The following is a 26,998-nucleotide window of genomic DNA, read 5'->3' on the forward strand; positions in this document are numbered from 1 at the left end:
AAAGAAATGTGAACTCACAGCTGCAAGCGAAGGCAATGGGAGCTGTGCTTTGAACAGATAACAAGCGAAGTCCTCTGAAAAATCAGACCATGCATCTCAGATTGGGAACTTAAAATTAGTGAATACTTTTCTACTTAATCTCTTTCTGCCTCAGTTCTTCATCATGAAATGGGGATAATGCTACCACCCAATGCCTCACTGCAGTGCAGTGAAAGTAAGTTCATTAATGTTTATGAAACATTCAGTTACCATAGCGATGAGTTCTATAGAAAAGCCCATGTGGAAATTAATATTTCTGTCTTCAGAGCAGGGTTTGAATAGAACGCATTTAGTAAGGCCTGGGGCCACACAATGAGGAGAGAAGAAAACAGTAAATAACTCACCACAGAAAAATAAAAACAATCATCAAAGCAAAGCGGCCTGTTCAACAGAATTATTTTTAACAGAAATTCTTCATTTTGGTAAAAGTTTCTTGGTGAAAAACCATAAAATCTGTTTCTTTTGCTTTCAACTTTCACGCCTCCAGTTTTCTGCATTTGTCTTCCTAGCATGGGGGAGAGAGCTCTATTAAAGGGCTAATTTAAAGAGTCTGGAAAGCATCATCCAGTTTCCAAAAATCCTCATTTTTACCAGCTTGCTGTGGCAAAAATCTGACAAATTAGTGACATCGGTGATCACCCAATCGGGTTCCTGAACAATCCTGGCCCATTCAATCCATCAGTTCTCCATGATAGCTTCTCAGGTCAGTTTACGTGTTGGAGCTGTGACATCAGCATGGCAATCGATAAAACTAACCCCTGGATTCAAGCCATTAACATCTTGGCAACAAGGAAATCGCAGGCAAGCACAAACCTACACTGTGTAACGTGTGCAGATGGATACGAACATGGGAGGAAACCCCATTTTAAGAAGAGAGATGGCTTTGGCAGGAGAAGAGTCTTAGCAACAAACTGTCCCTAGGACCAACTGCAGGTACCTATGGTAGGTGCTGGGTGACTTACAGCAAGCACAGGTCAGGGACAAGCTTGACCACAACTACACTTCCCACCATTTCAGGGGCCACTATCCAAGCTACAACCCCCCTTCTTTATTTCCTTCATGTTGTTTGCTGTGAAAAAACATGGTGTTTCCTGTAAGAGAGAATTTTTGCCATAAAGCAAGGAAGAAAACTCTGAAATCCCCGTCTGAATGCACCTACCTTTCGAGGAAAGCCATTAATCAGATCTTCTTCCTTCTTCTCTGCTTTAGTTGCTGCTCTCTTGCCCGTTTCTGCCATTGTACCCAATGGAAATACATCTATTTTCATTTGGCAACCATGGCCTTTTCTGAAAAAGGAAGTTTCAATATGGTACAGAATGACAAGACTGAGGCAGGGAGAATAAACTGCTGGAGTTATTTATTGTGTTCAGTTGCTGGGTTTCATACCAAGCTGGGTTGCTTACCCTTTTTTCTCTTTCTGATGAGTAACACTGTTGTCCTGTTAATTGCCAGTTACTTCAAAACTGTGATTAATAGTTTTATAGTGCAGAATAATAGAATTAACCATTTCTAATGGTCTTCTAACAGGAAGAAGCATAGGAACCTGCTCACCCATGCTGAACTTCCACACAACAGAAACCCAAGGTGTGCGGCTACAATTGCCACAAAGCCCTGCTCAGCCTTATTTGCCCTTATGGGGAGGTGCCTCTGCCCCCTCCAGTGGCACAGGGTGGCTCCCCTGACACACGTAAACCACTGTGGAGCTTAGCCTGGGAGCTCCAGGCAAAAGGTAGTATTTCTAGTTAAGCATAGTGTTAAATGGGCTTGTGCAATCCAGATGGAAAACCCTGTTAGAAGCAAGACATTGACAGGTTTTTTGGAACAATAAATAAATATTTTAAACCAAATATGTTTTAGCAACAGCTCAAGCAGATCTAGTTAAATCCATTCCACTAAACAAAGGTAAGATGGGCATCACCTTTTACATTTCAAAGCAAGCCTGAAATGAGTTTGGCTCAGCAGGAAACTCCACCTACAAGTAAATCATTCCATGGCTCCTCGCTATACAGATGCAACTCTTAGGCAGGTCTGGTGCTGAAAAACAGGGAAGAATGGATGCTCCATTCAGTGACGACTGATTTTATTTCAGAACACCTATGTTTCTGTATGGTACCTTAAGCTAAGGTGCTGTGTGCTTGCTGGGACATGATGGAGAGTGCATGGAGCATATGGAGGAGCCTTCAGCATCCTATTGCAGGGGATTGCCCTGCCTCAGAGGCAAGGACCAAACCAGCTTACAGCTGTAAACTTTCTGGTGCCCCTTTGCACCAGAAAATAACAGTGGCCTTTTCCACAGGCTCCAGGAAACTTCAACCAGGACTACAGACGCTTTCAAGTCTTCCTTTAGGAAAAGCTCTTCTAAAGAGAGGAAGCCTAATTATGAGCCCTGCATCCTGCTCACAAAGCCCTGGTACCCAGAAATGATGCTAGGGCCAATTGCCAGGACTAAACATTTAAGGCATCAACAGGTGTTACATGTTATGCATCAATGAGGTGTACATCACTGAAACATAAAGAGCCAGCAAGCCGGCAGCACAGCCATCAACCACAACAACACAGCCATAAAATCCTAATTAGCCTCATCCACTTGTTATGGACATTTTTATTTATTGACATGGTCAAATTAACAGGCAGCAGCGTTTTATTGTAACGAGAGCCTTGAAATCAGCCCAGGAAGAAAGTTACCATTAACATTCAGCTCCTGCATGCCGTCCACATTTAGCCACATGGATGTGGATTTTCAAGTAAGAACTAAATGTTGTCTCTGTGATTAAGTTACCTTGAGCAGGTGAGAGAAATCAAGTCCTTAATCAGTGCACATCTTGTTCTGTTCCCACTGTGTACAGAAAAACCACGCAGCAGCAGAAACTCAGCAAGCTTCATAGTTTGAAGTGTGCGCAGCCACAGGCCCGAGCCCTGCCTGCTGGAAGGAGACAATTCAGGCAAGAGGAAGTGAGAAGGTGTGCTTATGGAGTTGTCCTCATGGTGATGTCTTCATGGAGGGTGTCCCTCAGGGACCGTATTGATCATCCATGGAGAGTGTCCTCATGGAGGTGCCCTCCCTGGGGATTATCTTTTTCCCCTTTTATAATGAGCTGGGGGCAATACCTCTGTTCTTAGTGTCACGTATAGCATGTTCATGGTGGACTAGTTTCATTGGCTTTGCAGCCAGCCCATCAACTGCACGTGCCTGCAGCAGGTTTTGGGATAATGGGGGCAGCAAATCCCTCACACCAATCCTCAAGATAACGGAGGGAAGAGTCTGATCTCAACTCCTTCCACCCATCTTGGAGACAATGGATGGTGGAATCCCATCTCAGCTTCCCATACCAATCTTTGAGACAATGGATGGTGGAATCCCATCTCAGCTTCCCATACCAATCTTTGAGACAATGGATTGGTGGAGCCTGATTTCGGTTCAGTCTCTCACAAATGCCAGGAACAAAAAGTCATTCTCTGAACCTCACTGGCCACAGGGTATCTGAAAAGTGACCACGAGCTGGGGAACAAGACTGGCTGTCCCAGAGGAACCGTGCACTTATTTACATACTTCCAAAAACCAGATGCCCTACTGAGTGATAAGCTGCAGCTAGAATCATACATTCATAGTCTCAACCAGGTTGGAAAAGAGCATCAAATCCAACAGTTCCCCAGCGCTGCCAAGGCCACCACTGACCCATGGCACTGAGGCCTCGTCTCCACAGTGTGTGAACACTTGCAGGGACGGTGACTGCAGCCCTGCCCTGGGCAGCCTGTTCCAATGCCTGAGCACCCTCTGGGGAAGGAATTGTTCCTCAGCTCCATCTAAACCTGCCCTGGAGCAGCTTGAGGCCGTTTCCTCAAGGTTTGCGTCCATCACCACAGAAAGGCAGATTCCTGTAACACAGACAAGATGCAATGGCCATTAAATATTGTTCCTAGCTCAGTTACAAAGCAGGAGTGAATATCTTGGTGTAGTTATTAGTGCAGTAGGAAATACAGATGATGAGCCTAATTGCTCCTTGAGCCAGGTAAAGAGAAAGGAACTGAGCAGCAGTAGATTATCAACTGGGTTAGAGAGAGCACACAGAGTAAAGAAGAATTAAGAACACTTTACAGGGTGTTTTAAGCAAGTTTACATTTGGCTGAAGATAAAAGGTTTTTCTTTTTAAATGAGGCACTTTTGGAAATGAAATCATTGATTCATGCATTTAAAAGGTACTCAGTAGAGGCACCTTCACAAACCCCATTTAAAACTTCTGATTCATCCACCTTAAACAAGAATATTCCAGCAATTGCAAAGAAAAACTGGGAAATGATCTGTGTAAGAGCTGAACCAAGCAAACGGCATATTTAGCATGAATTACTTCTAATGTGCTTGGCTTGTTGGTGATTTCCGTTGTATACGAAGGATCGCAGTTGCAAAAAGTACCAACATCCCACATTCAGAAGTGATTTGTGAGTCTAATTTCAGAGTTCAAAATGCTGAAACACTTCAAAAATACAGTCTGAAATCATGGTTCACTTCATCATGCTAGAAAGTTTTACACTAAAGCCTGCTCTGTGGCTCAGATGTGGGCTGAGAATGTGATGTGGGAGAACGAGAAAAGCGCTCGTAGAGGTTCTTTGGTTCCTTCGACTTGGCACTTGGGTGCTCTGAGAGGGGCTGAATCAGTGTCCCCAGGGCACCTCCCCATCCTGGCCAAGGCAGGAGATACTCCTATTGCCTTTCTTCAAGTGATGGAAATATGGTGGAGGGAGAGGAGGGCAAAAACTGGGGGGAGGAAGGCAGTTTTCAGTATTTGCCATTATTATAGGTTATATATACAGGAAGAAAGTTAATTAAGCTTTAAAAAAATCCATCACACATCAATGGGTGCATTTTAATGAGTACAAAAAGTTGAGGTGTTTACTGCCAATTAAAGTGGTTTTTAAATAAGCATTAATTAAACACAGAAATTCAGAAGAAAGTTATACCTTGTCAAAGAAAGGCCAGTGCCGTCTATGCCCACTTCTGCTCCCATTCAGGCTCAGATAGTAATTACCACCAACCCTATATTTTCCATAATAATGAGGAGAGGCTGTCATGGCTGTCAAACAAAAACAAAACAAAAAAAAAGGAGGTAGTGCACAAAAATACCCTCAAACTGAAGTAAACTTTTCCCTTAGAGCCGAAGCCACAGGAGACGGCAGTGTGGAGCAAGGCAGGGAGGGACAGCAGCTCCTTCCAGGCAGCACAAACGTTGCTACATGGAGGGAAGTCTCCCCAGATGGCTTCTTTCTACTTGGAGAAAAGGCAAGGAACGAGCAGCTTCATCCCCGGTGCTTCACCTCATGGAGGAGCTGCGCAAGCCAAAGAAGTTGGTTTGTAACACAAGCAAGTGCTGACTCATTCCCCGCTTCCCAAAGCGGGGAACTGGGTTTCTCATCATTCTGGAACAAGGAAAACAAGTGATAGAAGCAACCACTGAAAGTCAGTTCGGTTTGCATGCGTCCTTCCAGCTGGTGCAACATGGAAAGAGGTATGGTTGTCACTTCTCTGTTCTTCTTTTGAAGTTGCCTTTCAGCTCTACTTCAGCTACTGTCTGTCCCTGCATGGGGAGCAGAGGAAAAGAATTCTCCCACTGTTAGCCAAGGAAAACCTTCCCTCCCACAAAGTGCATCTCAGGCCCCAAATTAGGTTTTTAAACTGCTTTGTTGAGAATGGTTTCTCACCTCAGTTTCCCAGCTGCGGAGAGACAAAAACCCCACCGCTTTTCCAGCCAACAGCAGAGGCAGGTCCCATTCCCAGTCCCCTAACAAGTTTCAGACAACTCTCCAGCATAGTGCTTTTGAAAGTTAATTTAAACACCAGAGAAAAGAAGGATGTAGACATGCACACACTCCTGTTCATAGAGCCCCTGTCCCTTAGCAGGCTGCTCACGAGTTGTTTCACTCAAACAAGCCTCTTTATAGAGTACAAATCTTGCGTCTATCAAGGAGTACCTGGGTGCCTCTTTCCTATGCTGTGTCCTCAGGTGATATCTGCAGTGAAAGAGAAGGAGAACATTAAAGCCCATGGAATTTAGCTGGACAGGGCCTTCAGATCTTGCCCTAATCTTTCTAACATATCTGATGGGGCTAGAGAGGAATATTTTATTGCTAGAAATAGTTGAGCGATTACTTCAGAGAAAGGACGGACGTAACACAAAAGAGTTTCCAAGTGCCGACAGGAAGGAATGTTGCTCATGCGAAATTCCACATTAGGCACTACAATAATAATAAAACCCCCACCGGCCCTTGTGATGTCTGAACTCCCCGACACTGATATATGGACAGGGCAACAGAGGAGGAAAAAGACAGGGAGAGCAAAGCAAATATGCCGGGATGCTTACGAGCAGAATACAGGAGCCAAGTGTCACAAGTTGACCCTTTGTGTTTGCACTGAAACCTGACTGCTCCGGGCAGAATTCCTTTAGCCATTCATACCTGGTTTGATTTTTGTTGATAATGGCTATTTCTCACAGCATTGTGACATTTAATGCCTTTTAATCAGGACTTCAGAGAAGGAGATACGATTTTAATTACTAAAAAAATCCATTGTAACACATTTATGTTTTCCTCCGATGGATTTGACCCAGCTCTGATGAAGGGCTGCAATAAATAAGCGTTGTGCATACAGGCACACAGCAGGAATACAGCTTGCTTCGGAACAAATGAGCTGTGCATCCAAGGAAAACGCTCACTCTCTGATGGCTGCAGAAGAGTCCTGTCACGTCCTGTGCTGGAAAACCTCTCACACTTCCAGACAAGGAGAGGGGCACATGATAGCAATCCCGGTGTCTTCATCTGGTGGTCACCCACTGCTCAGGGTAGACCTGATGTACATCATCCTCTGGGACTGCTACCACAGAGACACCTGGATGCCACCATAGCTGGATTTCTCATCACCCAGGAACAAGTCAAACAAGGTATAGAATTACAGGGAACATAAATCATTGACAACTTTCTTATTAAGGGTGACTGGGACACTGGGCTGGGAAGCACCTGGTAACTATCGAGCACCTAAAGGAGAGACTGAAGTGCCCAGCATTATCAATAGTACCAACCTCTGCGGCTTCAGCCCATTTTTTCAGGCCCTCTGACATGAGGTTGGGATGTTCCTTCCTTGAGGCTTGCACATGGCTTGTACACGACCACAACGTAAAGATGAAAGTGCAGCATCTCTCTGAACACAGAACAGGATTCTTTCTGTCATCCACCAGCCTTTTGCCTTGGTGTCCTTCCCCAGCAGGTCCATTTCATGCTTAGTTGGGACGGGGACCACACCAAGTGGCAGGAATCATTGGTACTTTGGGTTTTATACCAAAATAAGTTAGCCTACAACCCTTGTCCGCTGTTGTTTGTGGCTGTCATACACTTACAAATCACTTAAGTGGCCAGTTGAATGAATTTTATGTAAAGATAGGCTGCTTTTCCTCTTATAATGATTAAATGAGGGACAGAAAGAAATTTGTTTTAAAAGACCTCTAGCTGAAGGTTGGCTTCTGCCCTGAGCCAAACCAGTTTGAGTTTCAACCAAAGCTCCTGATCATGTTGAGGGTGTTTTAACATTTCTCATTCATCTGGAAATACTTTTGTATTTCATAGCCACAAAAAGCTGTGCAGCTCTTGGGTCCCAACACACAGCTATGGGGACGTGCTAAAGAGAAGGAAACATGCTTTTAAAATGCCTGAATGAAAGGAAAGACAACATTTGTGGCTGGGAGGCAAGTCAGAACAAAGTCCACTTGGAAAAAGGCTGAGAAACAAATGAGTCAAAATCGGCATCACATGGATAATAAAAACAACATTCAATAGATTACTTGGTTAATAACTGGAAAACCCCAAGGAGCATACAAACAGAGAAAGGAGGAGGTAACTCCTTTGGAAGTACTGTAGGATTTTTCCAGGCTCCTGAGGCTTCAAGTGAGGCTGCCTGGCCATACTCATAAGACTCTATACTCACACGGGGGATTTTTGTCGTTAAATCGGTGCAAAAAAGTACCTGCGTGCTCTGAAATCAATGGAAACCTGATTTCTTCTGCATGCGGATCTCTGCAGCCTCATCAGAGATGACTGACCAGGCCGAGTGTCCTGCTGGGATTTCTCCTGCATGCGGATCTCTGCAGCCTCATCAGAGATGACTGACCAGGCCGAGTGTCCTGCTGGGATTTCTCCTGCATGCGGATCTCTGCAGCCTCATCAGAGATGACTGACCAGGCTGAGTGTCCTGCCGGGATTTCTCCCAAGGGTGCATCCCACAAGTGTAAATCTTCATTAAAACTTAGTGTCTTGTCCTCGCATCGGTACTTAAGTCAGAGAACGCTGCTTTTCCCCGCACTAAGCAGGAACCTGGTAACAAGTCTCAAAAGCCAGCAGCACGCTCAGTAGTTACAGCCATAGACAGACTCCCAGCTGCCAGCAACTTCAACCATCTGCAGCCTTACATGTGATGCTGAAAGAAATGTCCCTCTCCTTCCCTGCCACATAAGCATGCAGTGACCCATCTTTCTAAATACCCATTTGCCACTTTAGTTTTGAGGGTTTGTGTGACTAAACGACAGGTTCCCATCTCAGTGGGGCCTTCTCTTAACTTACCTTTTGATTGCTCAGAAACCTTCTGAAAGGACACTGCCCTTAAAGAGGGCCTGAAGAAGGTCTCAAAAGATGTCCCTGTTATTTTCCCCATTGACTGCGTGGTAGGAGCCCTGCCTTACCCCACTCTCTCCCTGTTGAAGGGACAAAGGTCAATTCAGAAGTTCCAAAACGGAAACAAACCTTTAATTTTAGGTACTATATTTCCAGAGACGAGGCCAACAACGTGACAAGGCGGTGTGTCGGTATGAAGGTGGACATTATTGTGAAACAGGAGAGAGGTCAAAAAGCTGCCCCATGAGCGATGGACAGGAGGTGACCGGTAGCACGGGTTCCATCCCCCTGTGCCAGAAAAGCCAAACCAAAACACACACATCCTCACGTGCCTCCGTGCACGTGCCGCGAGCCGAGGTGTGGGATTCCTAAGGGGACCGTGCTGCTGCTGCTGGAATATCACAGACAGGAGCTAAGCTCTGCCAAGGGATCTGCTACTTGTATTGTAAAGCCAGCAAGCCAGGTCTGTGATTTCAAACCCAAAATTCAAACCCTTTTTAATAGAAAAATTGAATCGACCGCAATAAAATAATAGAGCACGACACTGCTAAAAGGGTCTGGATGAAAAACCTCACCTGAAAGAGCTCTGAGCGTTTCCAGGTTTCTCCTGCATCGCTGTGTAAAGCAGCAGCTCGTTTCTCTCCAGAGCTGCAGAGGTAAGAGCACACGAATGATTAAACAAGCAGGTTTAACTACCTCGCGCCGACGAGGAATTTGTCAACACGGGCTCAGTCTTTATGTGGCTCTGCAGCAAACACTGTACGGCTGCAGGAGTCAAGCAGCTGCCCGTCAATAAAGCCATTCTCCTCGCTGGAACATAATAGCACAGACTCAACATGACCCTCAGAGGCCTCTTTAAGCTGCCTGGCTGTCTCCTCCTTCCCCATCCCTCCAGAGTCCTTCACCAGCAAGATCTGAATTGAAAGGGAGGGGAATAAATAACCCCCAAACACACGTATTAGAATCTTTTCTATCCATCTTCATATTAAAAGTGACTTAACCCTGGGCAACTCAGTCTACATACACACGAGCCTGAGCGAAAGCAAAGTTAGGGAAAGACAGCTTTGATTCACAGCACGTGAAGGGCTACCGACAATCCCTTTTAATAGAGCTTGCAACATTAATGTAGCTGGAGCCGCATGTGACACCCATTAGGGCCAGGGAGAGCTCCCATGCATATATTTCAAGGAAGCAGTAGATTCCCCGGTCCCAGAAGCTGTCTTCATTACAAAAGTCTAATGCATTTTTTATTATTCAGCCTTCAGTGGAAATGTCACCTTTCTAAAGCAAGCTGTTATCATGTGTTTCCCATGCCAAGCACATGGCCTCTAAGGAGAGGGTTTTATCTCTACATTTTTAGTGATTTGTATTTCTCTTTCAAGGAGCTCCATGCCTTAAGGCACCCGAAGCACAAGGAGGAGAGGTTACACAAGGTGCCGCCGAAGAGGACAATAAAAACCCAGGGCTGGGAGCCCGAGCAGCTCCGAGGGCAGCCGATAATTCAGCTCCTTTGGTAGATGTAATTACGAAGCTTTTCCTTGGGTTGGGACCATATCCTCGCAGAAGCAGGCGCCCACCGAGCGCAGGCAGTGCCGCTGCCCCGGCGCCTGCCAACCAGCCAGATGCTGCCACATATTGGCATCTGGGGCCTGGAAAAGCAACTGCGGTCTCCGTTTGGCGGCGGATCCTGACCCCGGCGACTGAAGGAGACAAAAGGAGGAGAGACGGGAGAGGGGGGCGGAAATCTCTGCTGACAATTGCACTGGTAAAGACCGAGACAAAACCCTAGTGTTGAACCGCTCTCCAAATGAATAAGTTTTGGAGCGGGGGGGGGGGGGGTAAAACCAACACACCCGGCGTGTTCTAAATGCTGTCAGAGTCCAGGGTGAAGGACAAGGGATTATTTATGAAAAGGAATAATGAGGAAACCAGATGCCTGCCTTTTTCAGCCCTCTGCGCTTCCAGTCACCCTAACGGGGCATGTGCCGTGCTGCTCATCAAAGACTCCCCTGCCTGAAACCGCAGGGCAGGCACTAGCCAGCTCTTCCCGTCTCTGCCACTTAACTAAATGCCCTCCCTGTTTTACCGGGAGGTTCACACAGTCAATCAGCAGCACAGCAAAGGCTGAGGGAGAAGAGGTGCAGACCTCAGCCCAGCCAGTACCTGGATGGCCACGTAACTGCACCCAACCAGAAAAGCAACTATTAGAAGAAACCCAACCTCATTTCTCCGAGGCTGAAGCTACATGGGTATGCTTAAAGCAGGGAAGCAAACATGCTTTCCGTACCTGTTTTCCTGAAATTGCCTTCTCTCTGTAACTGAAGGGTAAGCTCCTGACCCCAGCAAAGTCAACGGGAAAGCTCACAGTGACGTTAACAGTGCTGGGAGGTCACACTGTGCAGCTACTTAACCCTAGAAAGCTCAGGACAGAGCCTTGGGCAACATCATCTAGTGTGAGGTGTCCCTGCCCACGGCAAGGGGTTGGGACTGGATAAGCTTAAGGTCCTTTCCAACCCAAACCATTCTGGGATTCTATGACTGCAGCATCACACTGCTCCTGCAAAGAGCCAGAACAGCCAAGGTCCTTCCCACAAGAACTCACCTCTTGCTTCTCCTGAGTCTCAGCTTTACTAGTCCTGGCAAGACACCATGGGAGACCAGGGGTTGGTTACAGGGAGCTTCTCCGAGGCTCAGAGCAGGCATGAGGCTGGAAAGGAAGGAGCCCAAGGAAGCAGAAAGGTGGGGAAGCATGAGAAAGAAGTAGTACTAAAATCTAGACAAAGGATATCTGCCGCTTGGCACGCAGTCCACATTGCTAAGTAGCTCTTCTTCATGCCTGGTTCATAAAGGAAGATTATGAGCTTGCAAATGTCAAACCACAGCACACGAGCAGGACCACAAGCGGTGCTCTAAATCACGGTGCAGCACCGGCCCCTCTCATGGAAGCTCCTTCCTCGTTATCCCACCACTGCACAAGGCACCATAAAACTCCTGTTACTCACACACTGCCAGGGTAAGCAATTTCCCAACACTTTTACAACCCCAGCGCTTCCATTCTGTGGGAGCAATCCTCTGTTTTCAGTGGTACATGGGGATAACAGCTGCATCTACTAATCCGATCCCAGGCCCTGGTGTTTTGGGGCAACACTTCAGAACCAAGGGCACAGAAAGGGCAAGAAAATCTGCGAAGGACGTAACACAAAACATGGATGGAGACAGCTGGGCAAACCTAGAAAATACCCTGGGGATAAATGGCTCAGCTCATAGAAGGGGATGAGAGAAAACTGGTAGAGGCGAGGTGGTACCAAGGCAAAATGGATTTCTCCAAGGCAAAGCAAAAGGAGGTTAGCAAGGCTTTGCTAAGGAGGACCGCTGACCCATCTGCTCTTCCCCTGGCCGGCCCGTCGTTATCCAGCTCCACCACTTGCCAATTGGATTGTCTAGCTTATTGCCCCCAGAAGGATTCATCCCAAAGATGCCAACATCAGGATCTCAGCAGCGAGGCATCAAGTCCACTGCCTGCAGCCTTCTCAAGGAGACACAAATTCCCCGCTGCTCAGCATTGTGCACTTCCCCAGACCTCCTGCCCACCACGGTGCCACAGCAACCCTCCGGCAGCAGCTCTAATTCCTCCCGATGGGTCCCTGGGCCAAGAAGTTGGAGACAGAACTGTCTTTGGAGAAGGAAAGGCTCTGTTCTGCCAAGAGGCGCTGAGGTCCTGTTGGGGCAGCACTCCTAAGCTGTCACCCGCTGCACAGTGCCTGGAGCATCCTCTCTGCAGCACCCTGATTATCCCCTTCTGCTCTCCTCACACAGCATTACTTTGGGTGGGACCCAAAAGTTGGGATTTTTGGCTTTGCCACCCAAAAGTGAGGACTTTCTTGAGGATTCTGCACCTTTGGACCTGGGCTCCCCAGCTCAGCTCCCGCAGATGGCTCAAGCAGCCATCAGCCTGCACCGGCCCCATGGCACAGGACACAGGCATGTGCTGCCAGTCTGAACCACTGCTGCCAGCAGCAGCTGCTCGGCACCTTTTAAGCAAGTCCATTCCCCCTCTGGGAGTTGGCTGTGCCACCCCTTCCCAAACTGCAGCTGGAGACACACAAGGCACCCTGTTGTGCACACCCTGTGGCCCCACTGCTGCTTGGCCAAGTCCCTCGCACCCCATGTCACCCTCAGACACATTCACACACACAGGAGCTGCACCCCAGCCTTGTGCCCTGATGAGGACAGTGCCACGGTACAACACTCTCACAGGGTCCAGCCCTGGACTGGGTGGGATCATATGGAAAAGTCCTGAAGCACTCGGGGTGGTCGTCACTGCACCCTTTTTGTTGGTGGGCAAATGCTAAGCAACAACTGATAACACACATGGTGCCACCCATGGTGCAGTGAGAGCCCGCAGGAGGTCCGGCCAGCCACGCTGTGGAAGAGCCCACTGGGCAGAAGGAAACCAGAAACACTGGTCACACAAACAGAATCTCCAGCAGCATCTCCGACAGCACCCTGAGGATGCTGTGCAACGAGGACAGGCAGTGCTGAGGCAATGAGCTGCTGAAGCGAGAGAAGGGGATGCAAGTAGACAGAGAAATCCTGACCACACAACTCAGACCCTGCAAAAGTGTGGGGCTCCGATTTGAAAGCTACCAGTGGCTCAGAAGACAGAGAGCCAAGGGCCAGCTGAGAGAGGTGCTCTTCAGCCGCATCGCTGCTGGCTGCCAGAGGACTTTGGGGGTGCCCAGCCATGGACCAGTCCTCACTGGTTCAGTGGCACATGCTGGGGACCAGGTAAAGGTCCTCTCACGCAGAGCACAGGGCTGGGCAGCGTCTGGGGACCGCAGAGCCCAGCTCAGCACAAACCCTGAGAAATCAACAAATGTACATTTTCATTTTACTGCTAAAACCCCTACCATAAATCTCACCTGAGAGGAAGTTTCTGTTTCTCCAGCTTCCTATTCCGTGTCCTTGAGAAAACAAATGACACCACACTCACTAAACACCCTCCAACAAACCCGGAGCGGTTTGCTTCGCGCTTCCCTGTACCTTGTTATGCTGAGTGCTTCATTTAGAGGAGGCTGACCTCCCCAGCCTTCTTCATCCCAGTGCCCTTCACTGCGGGGACACACCAAGGAACAGGTTTAGCACCAGGGAGAGGAGCCGGGTGGATGCTGCGGTGCAGGTAACCCTGTCGACTCAGCATCCCAAAGGTGTGCAGGGAGTCAGCGGGACAGTGACTGCTGTCTGAGAGGTGATTTTCACAGGAGATAGAGGAGCTGTGCCACAAGCACAGAAGCTGTGAATACAGCCACTAAAAGCAAAGTTATGCCCCTTGTATTTCATAAGATTCAATATCTTCCATAGGTTGGGGCTAACCTCACTCCTGGCTCAATCCTACTCAGTGCAAGCCTTCAAACACTCGTCTCACAGTGTTTCTTAGCAGGACACAGAAAACATTACAGAGCGCAATGAATTACCACGAACAGAATTATTTGTCCTAAGGGTGTTACCTGCCTGACCTGAACATCCACAGGAGAACAGGAAAATCTATAGGTTTATTTTCCTATGTTTCACATAGATGCTCACTAATTCCTGTGGACAAAAGCTGCACTCATTTGTTTTGCTGGCAGCCATTAGGTGTAACAGAAGGAAGCTGGAGTGGACTTTGCACTACTTAACAGCGAGGTGTGCACCACAGGGCTTTGTAAGAGGCACCAAAAAGAAGATATATGTTGAGCATTTCAAGTCCTAAAAGCCACAGATAAAAAGCATTTATTAGGTAGGAAGGACTGTCTTCAAGAACTAAAGTTCAAAACCAAGGTCTGAATTAGGCTTGAAAGGTTTTGTTTATTAAAGGAATACATGTAAACACCAATACAATATAATACATGTTTAAGGAAAATAATAAAGATAGAAGTAGGTTGGGGTTTTTTTTGTGCAATTAACTCCAGACTGTGATTCCTTAAGCAAAACCATCATCTGAGTCAGCTGTGAGGTTACAAAAACCAGTAAAGGCTCATTTCTGACAAGCCATCTTGCCAAGTGCCTCATTCCTTCTAGACTCCATCATCACGATGCCCTCACTACTAACGTACTCGAGAAAGAAACAGTTGTGTCATTAGCTAAACCAAACGTGGGTGACGGGTCCCCTGCCTTCTGCTAGAAGAGCGTGCTCCTTCTGCTGCTCACAAACCCAGCTTGTGCTCCTGCGCTATCTTATCCTGCCTTCACTTGCAACCAGCACACGGGCACAACCTGAACAAGAAAAGCATTTTAAAGCAACACGGAAAATATTTGTTCCGCAGTTATCACCAGGCAAACGCAATGGGACAGATCAACATGGGCAGTGACATTCTCATGGCCGGGCTGGAGAGCCCCAGGGATGGAGTCAGGCGGCTGAGGGAAGGGAGGCTTCCCTTGAGCAGCGAGCCCCCTCCAAAGTGACAGCCAGGGCAGTGCTGGAAGGAAGCTCTGGATCACATTGGTCTCCGCATTAGAGATTTCCGACCCGCTCAGCGCAGGAAGTTGTTCCTGTGGCTCACCTGAGGGAGTTCCTGTTATGAAGCCAGAGGGTGGTAGGTTGAAACACAGTTTCTGAGTGATGTAATCTTGGACAGCGCTCCGTAGGCAGTGATACCAGTGACCTGGTTACAACCTGCAGTGTTGTCACAGCCCCTGCGCTGGCCTGGTGATCACAAGAAAGGGAAGAAAAGGGAAAAAAAGCGAAGGGAGTGGAATAATTTAAAGGGGGGGGGGGGAGGAAGAAAAAAAAGACTTTCCAGATTTCCTTTGTTTAAGTGAAGCATTTTCCTTTTCCACTTTATTTGAATACACAGACCCGGTGTCTAACAGATGGAGACTGTGCAGATGCACTTTTGGGAGTGCCCATAAAATACACTGCTAAAATACAAATGGAGGGATACTTTTTTCCCCTTTTTTTTTTTTGGAGTTGTAAATTCAATAATCATTGCTGTCACCTCATTTTCCCAAAGGAATTTGCCCTTTGTTCTCCGGATAAAGCTGGGGAGAAGAAGAAAAAGGAGGGGAAAAAAAAAGGGAGAGCAAAGGAAACATTTGGGAAAACACCCCACAGATCCACGATCTGTACGAGCATTGCAGCATAGAGCATTTGTGTGTCAGGAGCCCATACGAGCAGGGCTGCTCAGCAGCAACAGCAGCACACAGCGCACTATTCTGCGTTTCTTATACTCTTCTCCCATTCTCCAGGCGTCCCTAACAAACAAACAGGTCAGCTAATTGGCTCATGCCCAAGTCTTACCCACTAGGGTTTGCTCAGAGATGTCACTTAGTCATCTGGCATGAGCAAATCCCAGGCTTCTTCCTGCCTGAGCAGCGGAGTGGGTGAAGGCTTTCTTTGATTTATTAAGACTGTTAACAACCAAGCAGGAAAGTTCAGAAGCTTCCTCAAGCAGAAGAGGACAAGCAGAAAGGGTTTTCTTTCCTGAAGTAGCAGCTAAAAATAGGACACTTAGAGGAAGCAAAGTTCATTAAGTGATAAAGCGGTGGCTGCGGTGATGAGAGAAGAGTTTTTCCTTTTTTAATCTATACATTTATTTAGCGTTATGTGTTCTTGCTCCTTATTAGAGTGCTGAAGCAGTGTTTATCTGGCTGAGGAAAAGATGATTTCCCTTTCTGTAGTGACTTTAACATGTAGCTCATCAAATACAACAAAGTCAAGAGTTATAAACAGACATTGCCAGCCAACAAAGTACAACATCTGACAGCATTATTTGCCTTTTATATGCTCTTTCCACAGTGGGAAACGATATGCCATTTTCAAGACACATTCCACAGTATTAAGCAACAGCTTTCTTAATTTTTAACGGATATATTATTTTTAATGTGTCAACTTTTGCATAAAGCATTTTAGTATTTTATTCAGCATATGCCATTAATAAATTATTTGCTCCTTCCTTCCTCTGCCCCCCCTCCCAGAGCTGCACTTAGCACAGGGAAATGGTCGACTGCCACTATAAAAGATACTTTGAACTGGCACAGCCTATAGACACTTCCACCATTAGACAAAGCACCAGGAGCACCCTCCTGTTTCTGCTTGGCCAACGAGCTGGCAGTGCTAAACATCACAAACCACCCTTTGGCAAAAAGACATACACACACGTAGCAACCAGTTGCCGTAAGAACAAGCCAGCACCCTGTACAACCTGTGATTCCCGTTACAAGCTTTCGGCCTCATTGCTCCAACATCCTTTAGTCACCACGTCCAAACAGTCTGGGACATCCAGAGGAAGCAAGTCAGGGTGCTTCTGTGCCAGACAAACTTGTCCACTTGACCTGAGTTTGTTCAGAGGACACGCACCTCTCATCTCAGCAGATCTGCCCATTCTATAAGGGCAAAAAAGGGATGAGATTTGATGTCTTCAACACCAGCAACGCCAGCACCAAGACGCTCCGCAGGATTAAACTGCAAAAGCTTGATATGAAAAGAAAAATACAGATATGATTCAGTGAGTGAGAACAAAAACAACTACTTAAAAGTTCCAGAAAGGTCTAAGGTAAAGGACATCCTACTGCTTTCCTGCTCTATGAATGACTCTCAAGAGTGCGAAAGCATGCTTGAAATCCCTAAAATCTAGTAAATGGAAGAAGACTCTCCTTTCCTTGAGTCTCAGTGCTACAGTCTTCAGAGACTAGTGATCACAGCATGCAATTCCCTGAAGCACTGCACACTGGGACTTCATTTTAACCTCGTTTTTCAACAAAAGAGAGCAGCAGCCAGAGGTGCATCAGGAGAACTCTGGACACTGCGTTTGCTTCATGTTAACCTTTGCTCCCATCACCGCACTATGGCTACAGCAGGGACAGGGGTCTGTAACTTTCCACTGCATACATTGTGAGTTGATGCTAAAATACCAGGATTACAGCCAGTTCTCTATTTCCTAAAGAAAAAACAAAACCAACAAAACACCCAACTTTTAGAGTCGTATTAATGGACTAAAAGTGAAAAATCCAAACCCCAGTGAGGGAAACAAAACAGTGTCATGGCTTCATGGAAATTTCCTAAAATCCAGCACCTCGTTTGCTTTTTAGTTGTACATCACATGCTGAATTAATGTGAAAAGGAAATCACAATATTTACATCTGTTTAAAGACACCACTCCATAGAAAAGGGAATGCAAAGGTACTACTCCAAAGAGACTAATAAAGACACAACACAAATATTTAGTTTAGAACTGCTTACACTCTATTCAATTACAGGCAGTACAAAGGCATGATTTCTTTCTTGCTTTTTCTGCAACAGCTAATAGGATAACTTCTCCCAGTTGTCACTTGGAACAATGTGTATTCATATCTTAATGCACTCAACATCTAAGTGAGTCCACATCCATAAACATAGGAATTCACACATTCTAAGATGGCTCTGCTATTTGCAGTCATAATGTCACACAGTAAAGGTAGCTCAGTGACAGCGAATAGCGCTACTGTGACATCTTCCCCAAGCCACCAGAAAGAGATGCAGTCAGTGTGTCTCAGCCTTCTGCTGAAAGGCAACCAGCACCAGCAGAGGGAAAGCATGGACACTTATCTTCTGGAGTCTGTCCTTCCAGGAGAACTTTAAGCTCAGCAAGCAGATGCGACACCAGCTGCAGTATCTATTGGAAAGCCACGCTGAATGTTTTGTTGGTGGTAAAGCCTGGAGGTGCCTGACAAAAATACTGGGTACAAAATGCCAAACCAACACAACAATAACAGCTCCCTCTGTCAGCAGGAATAAAGAGATCACTGTTTTCCTAGAAGCTGGCTAAATGAAGGGGGTGTTTACAATGAAGTCACCTGCACTGGAAGCCACAGCAGGAGACAACGCCTGGCAGCTTTCTATAGAGCTGAACATTGATCCTGGAGAGTTATTCTGTGATGCTTTGACCTGTTTACCCTTGCCAGTGGGGGGAAGGAAAGTCACAATGACAAATGGCTATCCATGCCAAGAGAGCTTTCTTCCTTTTCCTGACAAGGCTTCCTCAACAATGAATGGCAGTTTCCTTGGATAGTCACACAACAAAACTGTGATTTACTACTTCATATAGCTGAACCTCCACCAGATAAGTCACCACCCTGCACTAGAAGGCTTAACTTCACAGGCAATGGGGTTACTGTTCTCTGAACAGATATGGCCTTGTAAATATATCTGCAAGTGGCAGAGATGTATTTTTCACCTAAAGCCCAGATGGCAAAAGAGCCATTCTTTGGCAAATGGGAAAATAGGCACTAGGTTAGTCTGCAGTGAAGAACAGTCCTACACTGGCAGGGAGGAGAGGACTGAATGACTTCATTTGTCTTCCCATCTAGTCTTAATGGAGGGAATTCCCTAAATTAAGTGTAGATTTGCTTTTCCTTAGACATTTGAGTTCTGCAGCACCTGTGGGTGAGGGTAGCAATTTGCTACCATCTAACATTATAGATGTAGATTATACAGAAACATGGTTTTTCTTTAGTCCCTTCCCATTCTATCTTTGCCAGAAACACAGAGATACATGCTTTCACCTTCAGCAACTTCATGTCACCTAGCCAAAACAGGAGGTCCAAACACCTACGTTCCATTTCCATTCATTGTTTCACAGTAACAGCACAGAAATCAGTCACCAGGTCTTTTGACTCACTGAATTTTCAACATTTCTCTCCTCCTTTTTCTTCAAAAACTATTTTTTCCACTCTGTTCAAATCTGCATCTAAGTCATGTCATTAATTATGCATCCACTTGGAAGATGCTCTTCAAAGCCAAACAACACAAATTCACATATTCCACTTGTGCAGAACAAGTGACAGAGGTCAGATCCAGGCTCCACTTCTTCAGTTATGTCAAAATTCACTAGAAGGAAGATGGCATTACCTGAAATTCAAGACCCTGTACTACAAGTTTATTCTCTCAGTCATGACCACCTAAAGCTAAGAGTAAACTACAACCAGCATTCAATACCACCCCTATTAAGTTTGAAAATGATGTATCAGTCTGGAAGGTTGTCTGTATTTTAAAGTTTGCTATTTTGCCTTTTGTCCAACCTATCAGTCACCTTCTTATTACAAAAGTCACTGTATTCACAGCCTCAAGTACCTTCCTTAACAAATAGCATACAGAAGGTTTCCTGGAGGACAGCTACAGATTTTCAACCACAGCAAGGCGGTAACTTCTAAACAGTGTGTTACTGGTTCCACAGTACTTGGCATTAACACATTTCAGTTTAATTCAATCTACTACAAACGTTTCCATGATCATTTAGGGCAGGATTCTTAAAATGTCCATATATCACCAGCAAGTGCTTCCAAAGCACTAGGCTTTGATCAAACTTGTTCTTTAAAGCAATGGCAAAGCATTCCAGTTTTCTACAGACTCCTGGCAGCAGAACTCAAAGTCTCCAGATGCAACAAGAGAGCTGAGCAAATTCATCAGTGCTGACAAAAGAGCCACCAACTTTCCTGTCAGCAGCTTTCTGCTTCTGCATTTACTTCACCAGAACAGCTTAGGTAGAGAAGTATTTGTCCAGTCTATATGTGTACCTACAGAGAACCAATTTTCCCCTCAATTACCTGCTGAATCAGTGATCTGGCTTCCTTCGATACATGGTCTGGTATACTCAAAGAAGTGTGAGTGTTTATTCCTGATGGATGGCACTCAATCAGGGTCTGCAGAAAGAAAGAAAGAAAAGAAACATCCAAGTAGGCAGATCAATTTATTAATCAAGCAATTGCAGTGTTGGATTACCTCCTAATAGACACGCAAATCAACGTGCACAGCTAAAATCTTGGTGCTTTCTAGTACAAAGTACTGATTCTGGGAGGAATGGCTGCAGGCACTGAGGCCCCTGGAGATACAGCTTTAGAACGCTTACATCTTAGTGCTTGTGCTCTATTGCTCAAACTTGAAGAGTCTGGGAATTTGGTGGACTTTGCTTTCTTCATGCAGAACTGTCAACTAATCGCCTGTTTGATTTGGCTGAGCACGCTCTGTCTCCAAAGGCCGAACTAATGTGTAACAGCAACACATGGCTTATACATTGTCCCAGGAAATAATACTGAAATTAAGGCAAACTTTCATAAACGTACAGACAGAACATTTGGGAGCTCAGATTTCACTGCAGTTCGGAGGGCAGCATGGTTATCGGCTGCTGTTTCAGCCCTGAGTTTTACACAGCTTTATCAAGCTGTTCTGCTGAAGCTTGAGCATGTTTCATTGCTCTGGTCCCATGCGGACCAAACCAGTTGAGGGTACTCTGGTCAGCAAAGCACAACTGAGAAAGACGAGCAAGAAAACCACAACTGGGCACACTACTTGTGAGAAACTACTGGCCAAGAGGTCAGTTTTATCGAGTCAGTTGCCCCCAGTCCTACCTTCCCAGTGAGGAGCTCAAAAAGAATTGCACCCAGACTCCACCAGTCACAAGCTTCGGTCTCTTCTAGGATAGCGCCAACCTCTAAACACAAGACATTTCAATTAATATTAAAAGGGTCAGTTACACCTTCAAAATTAACATATATTTACAAGGTGACTGTTTAATGCTGACAGAACATGTACTAAATACCACAGAGCTTTCATTATGCCTGCAATTTAGTTAGCCCTTTAGCCACCTACAGTTCGCATTGTTCAAACACAGCAATGCTATCTGTTGTGTGCATAATTTGCTTTTCCCATGCATACACAGGCATTTTCAAGACTTATGGGCACTACGGTTAGGATTTCTCCATACTGGACTAAAACTGGACAGCGACAGAGCAAATCAGACAATCTGCCATGGTCAGAAGAGCTGAACTGACCAGAGTGGCCTGAAGCATCCCTAGGTGCAGCACAAGGGAGGTTACAGTAGTCCACTGCGTGTTTTAGAGGGCACGATTTGCCTCATGGCTAGCCCATGCCCTTTGCTGGGATCACCATAGGAGGCTTTTCACAATAGCCTCTCTTGTCTGTTGGGAAACAGATGGAGATGCTAAATCTACTTCACATGGCCTAACCACAGCCAGCAACTGCCTATTGCTACAGCTCAGCCCAAATTGTACCTAGGTACAAATAGTTGTTGTTCTTAGCATCCAGCCAGCGTCAACACTCTTACTGCTGTCCAAGAGACAGCGGAGATGTGAGATGGGAGTTAGAGTCCCTTGCCATACACACTCACACATTCAATAGCATGATGCATGCAGAAAACTTGGCCTTCCCTGACTCAGGCTTTAAACTACAAAAATTATGAAATACAAACACACCACGCTGTCTGCTCTAAAACAGGCAGGAAAACAGATTGCAGCGAAGATGAAATCTTCATTTAGACTGTCAAAAAAATGCAGAAGCTGCACTAAAATAGCTTTGGTGGCAAAAGCCACACCAGCTTCCCAGCAGAGGACAACAATTAGCATACAGTCACACAGTGGTTGCCATGAAAAGCACTGTAGCACGTGTAAGAAAAAAAACTTGCTCATCATTTTATGGAGCTTTGCATGAGCATGGCCAAGGAGAACTACAGGTAAGTCAGAGTCCAGGGTCAGGCAAAGGAAGGCAGTAGACCCAGCCCTCCCCAGATGCAGGGACAGAGCATGGGAATGAGCAAGGGGATTCCCCCCCCCCTTGGGCATATGAGCTGCAAGACACTCAGGACCTCTAGGACTAAGCTGAGGCTGCTGCTACAAGAGTAACAAGGAAGGATGGCTCGTTGTTGCTTTGGGCAGGACATCCCTCACATTGAGAAGTTTATTACAGTTAATGGTGTTTGAATGACCAATACATCACTATACGGGTGTCACACATTAGAATTTATTCCATCCCTTACAGATTAATGCTTCTATCAGCATGGAGAAACTTCTACAAAGATCTAATGGCAGCCACGTGAGGAACTGTAGCAGCATAATTACATGCATTTTTAAATGCCTTTAAGATCCCAGGCAAGCATCCAAATGAAGCTGAAATTAGGGTAAATTGAGAGAATTTGTGTAAAAATCAAAATCTGTTCTTGCAATTTAATTTTACATCCCTTCACAGACCTTCTAGGTAACTGTCCTGTAAAAAAAAAGAGAAACAAAACTAAACCAAACTCAGGCCTTAACACATGAACCAGCTGCCGAAAGGTTTTCACATCACCTCTCAGTGAAGCCTCCTGACTGGAAAGGGCTTTCCAGTCCGACTGGGATTTCCTAGAGCTGTATGCTCCAACAATGTACACTCAAAACCAAGATAACACGAATGGAAAGTGAAATCTAAAACCAAATACTTTAGGCTTCTTTAGAGCGGAGTTTTCCTTCCCATGTGGTTTTTACCACGTGGATAATCCAGCCCAAAAGCGCTTTCTTCCAAACAAATAATGGGGCTTATTTTTAAATTAAATTCCATACTTATTCCAGAATAAGTTCCTATACTGCCATTAGCTTCCCCACGTTGACACATTTTACATTTTAGAATATAATGCCACAAAGGAGATAATCCATTCTTCCCCATAGCCATTCAGTGGGAATGGGCCTCTGGAGTTACAGCCAAGTATAAACCAATACTCTATAGGTGAGAACCACATCATTCTGAGCACAAGGGAAAGAAATACTACAAAAAAAAAAAAATCATTTCTGAGTTTTGGAATTACTTCATTTTCTCTTGGCAGTCATGGATGCCGATCCAGCTCTTTGAAGCAACCAAGTTACGCTGCCTTCTCTCACAGAACCACACGCAGCTACTGATATAACCTCCCTTAATTCACTGATGAGGAAAATGGACAAAGAGCCAAAAAAGTAAACCGGAGCCCACTTTTCCAACAGCCAAGCTCAGATTTTCAACTGTAAGAACACCTTCAACACATGCCAGGTCAAAAAGAAATGTCATCGAGAAGAGTCATCTCTCCTAAGAAAGCAGTACTGAACTCCTTCATCCACTTTTACCATGACCAAAATGACACAGGTAGGATAAACTGAGAACAGTCAAATAACACAGATTTCTACCTGGGCTGAAGGGCTCTGGCTGGGTCCTCATGCACCCATCAGAAACTGCATGACAAGTCATCTGAACCGATGCAGAACAGAACAGTTTCCTCAGCTAAGGGAAACACCTGAGCATCCATTTTTACACAAACTAAATCTTAGCTCAGCTTTTCTCCTGTTACCCAGTGTCTGCTTTCCTAGGTTCTAGAGTTTCCTTACTTCAGATTAAGACACCTTAAAGAAAACCCCAAAATTACTGTGAATACTACAAATAAATATGTGTTGTTTCCTTACTTCAAACAGGTCACAATACGCTGATCATAATAAGTTCAGTATATCACATCAATGTTACTGCATTTTATCTTGACTACACATCATGGGGAAATTCAGAAACTATAGATTATGAAGTGCTTTCAAGTGATACAGAGTAGCTAGCTAATGTAATGTACCACACAGGGCATATGCTCTTTTTAAAGCTTTAATATTGCAATAAATCTGAACTACAATATCTGCCTTCACTAAAAAAACATTTTCATCTCAATCCATCAGCAAAGTAATTTAGACTATAAATGCGAGCAACCCATAAGCTTAAGTGAATAACATGGGGATATTTGTGCCAATTCTTTACTTCATGAACCTTGAAATCAAGGACCTTATCCCCATTTGTACAAACATAAACGTGCACACACGGGTGGTGTTTCTAGGACTAGCAGTAGGATATTTGCAGGAAAAAAATCATATTATTCTGCAATAAAAAATCCTTTCAAATAAAAAAGTAGGGTGAAAAATAGCAGCTCTTCCTACTTCTTCACTGCAACTTCAGAGGGAGAGCTTGCTTCTTTCTCCCTTCCCGATGCCTGTACGACATCTAGCACCAAGTAGAACATGTCAACAGCAATGCTAAATTCCTGCACAAAGCAATCTGAACAGCAGCCGAAGGGAAGGAGATTTGTAAAGGGCTATCAGGTTCAGCTAGAGACAGATGGTACAGGTAAACACCTTCACTACCCAGCACCATCCTCCTTCCAGAGCAGCTGGTCTCAACTGAAAGGCCATTTCTTTATGGTTTCCATACTTATCTCAATATTTGCATTATACACAGTGATACCTTACTTCCTGATAAGGGGTATGCTGCTGACAACGCTCTGTATTTCTAAACAGAAGTGCCAGTTCTAAAGTAAAAAAGCAGAACTTCACCTCTCTTGAACACACATCCTCGATGAAGTCATTAACCCTAACAGCAAGGCTGATTTTCTCATTCTATCTACAGCACTCTGACCTGAAATATACTGTTCATGCTGAAGGATTTCAAAAGCTTTTATTACCACACCTCAAACATTTCCTCCTAAATACAGGTTCCTCCAGGGCCCACAATAGGGCCTCCCACCCAGCACTCACAAACACTAGCTTAACACAAAAGAAGTTCAGATTAAGGGTAAACTCAGACATTCAGTCAGCTCAGGCCAGATGGGTTGCAAATCACCAAGAACAAAAACTCCAAAGAACAAACAGACCAATAGCTTTGCAGGATAAGCTATAACATCCAAAATAAACCCAAAACCCTGCATCTGAAGCCAGCTCACAAGAAAACAGGCTCTAGGTGGAAGCTGCTTCTCCAAACACCTAAGAGTCAGGAAGGGCTTTGCACTGAGGTGCTTTGCCTGAGTTAAGAAGGGAACATTTGACTCTTGGCAAGTTGGTAAGAATTCTAAAACCTGAGGAGCCCTTTTCCCTTACCCCATGTTTCAAGCAGCAACGGGTACCTTCTAGAATCATTCTGCACTGCTAAGAAAACAAGGAGACCCATCTGAACTATTATCAGGCACCTGAAACCATTCAGGAGGAAATGGACTTGTCCAACATCCTGCAAACATCACACACAACGTTCTCCCCTTCTGTGGCCATTAAGATAAACAGCATTGCATGAAAAACCATTAGAGTCGCTTCAGAAATTCTATTTACCTTACACTCGTTTGATTTTAAAAGCTTACTATTTTATCATATTTAATATCGATACATGTGAAGAAGCATTTGCAGAAAACCAAGTAAAATGAGTCCAAGCTAATTTACTCTAGGCAGATTCAGTCAGCCAAGATATCGTAAGATGCAGTGACTAAATAACACATCACACAAGCAATCTGGCCATAATGCTTTGCCTAAAATGCTTCAGCAATTTATAAACCACAGTATTGAACCATCTATAGTTAAGAAAAAAAAAAGTTTATCATGGTCTTTAAACAATAAAGTAGTGAGGCAAGTCCAATGAACATCTGCTAACATCAAATGGAGTATGAAAATAGGAAGTTTCATCTTAAAGGTATTCAAAACATATGAGGTTCCTCTTTGGAAGAAATTTCCTCATGCCACTAAGAGAAGAAAAACTAACAGAAGGAATTTGTTCTTTCTTCCTTTTAGCAACCCAAGATGGAATTAAAACTTCTTCTAAAATGTGTAGGTGACAAAAGAGACAAAGAAACCTTTTACTGCTCTGTTATCAAAGCAAACACGAATTAACCTTTCAGTTAGCTCCATTTGCGTTCAAAAGGCACCTTCTATGCCATCTTCAACTTTTAGCCCCATCTGTAATAATAATTAAAAGAAAGAAATAAATCAAATCAATAAAGAAAAACCAACCACACCACACGGATGAATTACAGCTCCTCCCAGAGGTATTAACTAACCACAAGAACACGTACTTCACCTGAACACGTTGTGTACTTATAACAAGCCTGAGTGCCAAACTGTGTCAGATTCTTCTCGGAACACACCCAGTTCTCTCCCCAGACCTAATGCTTTCAATTACCTACTCCAGGTTCATGGATGGCATCTCGCTATTTTGGGAGCAGTCAGTTGTCACCCTTTCTGTGGGACACTCGGGTGTCACTGGAGAGCTGCAGCACTCCAAATGCTCGCTGTAAAGCTGGTACTCCACAATAATCAGCACTTTTTCTGCAGCTCCAGACCTTTCCTCGTTATTCACAACAACCAGATATTTTTCATGTTAATGTTTAGTCCTGTTTCCTACTGCCAGGGCTTTTCAAATCAAGCTAGCCCATCCTGCTGTCTTTGCTGCTCAACGCTCATTCACCTGCCCTGTTTGTTCCTTTCCTTTTTAGGATTACCCTGAGACATTCATGTCACACACAAAGCTAGGACAGAGGCAGAGAGAAAGTCTAGGAAGTCCAGTCTTACACTATAAACAGGAGACCAGCCCTCCCCTCGACACCTCGCAGGGTCAATGGCACTTTAATCTACCACAGTTATTTCGCTTCTTAAACAATCTACTCAAATTAAATTACTATAATACAGAACAGCAGATTTAATGAGTGCCTGCAAGCTCCTACTGAAAAACACATACACAAATGATATGCAGATTTTCCAGCATCAAATATCT

At 45.1% G+C, this 26,998-nt stretch overlaps 1 protein-coding gene and 1 long non-coding RNA gene across 16 annotated transcripts in view; both read right to left on the reverse strand.

Annotated features, from left to right (window-relative positions):
* Positions 1 to 1,092: 1,092 nt before the first annotated feature.
* On the reverse strand, positions 1,093 to 5,358 carry LOC133280591 (uncharacterized). Its single transcript, XR_009747241.1, has 3 exons — positions 4,996 to 5,358; positions 1,958 to 2,073; positions 1,093 to 1,325 (listed from the first exon to the last, which is right to left on the reverse strand). It is a non-coding gene; the product is annotated as an uncharacterized LOC133280591 (long non-coding RNA).
* Positions 5,359 to 14,512: 9,154 nt separating this feature from the next.
* Positions 14,513 to 26,998, reverse strand: part of RPS6KC1 (ribosomal protein S6 kinase C1) — a 91,486-nt gene continuing 79,000 nt past the window's right edge. For 13 of the 15 annotated variants that reach the window (XM_061475426.1, XM_061475425.1, XM_061475423.1 and 10 more), the window contains 3 exons: positions 21,049 to 21,131; positions 20,248 to 20,343; positions 14,513 to 17,137 (listed from right to left, as the gene is read on the reverse strand). In XM_061475426.1, coding sequence (XP_061331410.1) covers positions 17,027 to 17,137; positions 20,248 to 20,343; positions 21,049 to 21,131 — 290 coding nt within the window. In that variant the 3' untranslated portion in view covers positions 14,513 to 17,026. The remainder of the gene's footprint in view (positions 17,138 to 20,247; positions 20,344 to 21,048; positions 21,132 to 26,998) is intronic. The other 2 variants (XR_009747240.1, XM_061475422.1) reach the window with 2 other exon arrangements.

The sequence above is a fragment of the Pezoporus flaviventris genome, unplaced genomic scaffold (assembly GCF_033815535.1).
Source record: "Pezoporus flaviventris isolate CSIRO_AGI_PZ_B2104156 unplaced genomic scaffold, CSIRO_AGI_Pfla_v1 ptg000083l, whole genome shotgun sequence".
NCBI lineage: Eukaryota > Metazoa > Chordata > Aves > Psittaciformes > Psittacidae > Pezoporus > Pezoporus flaviventris.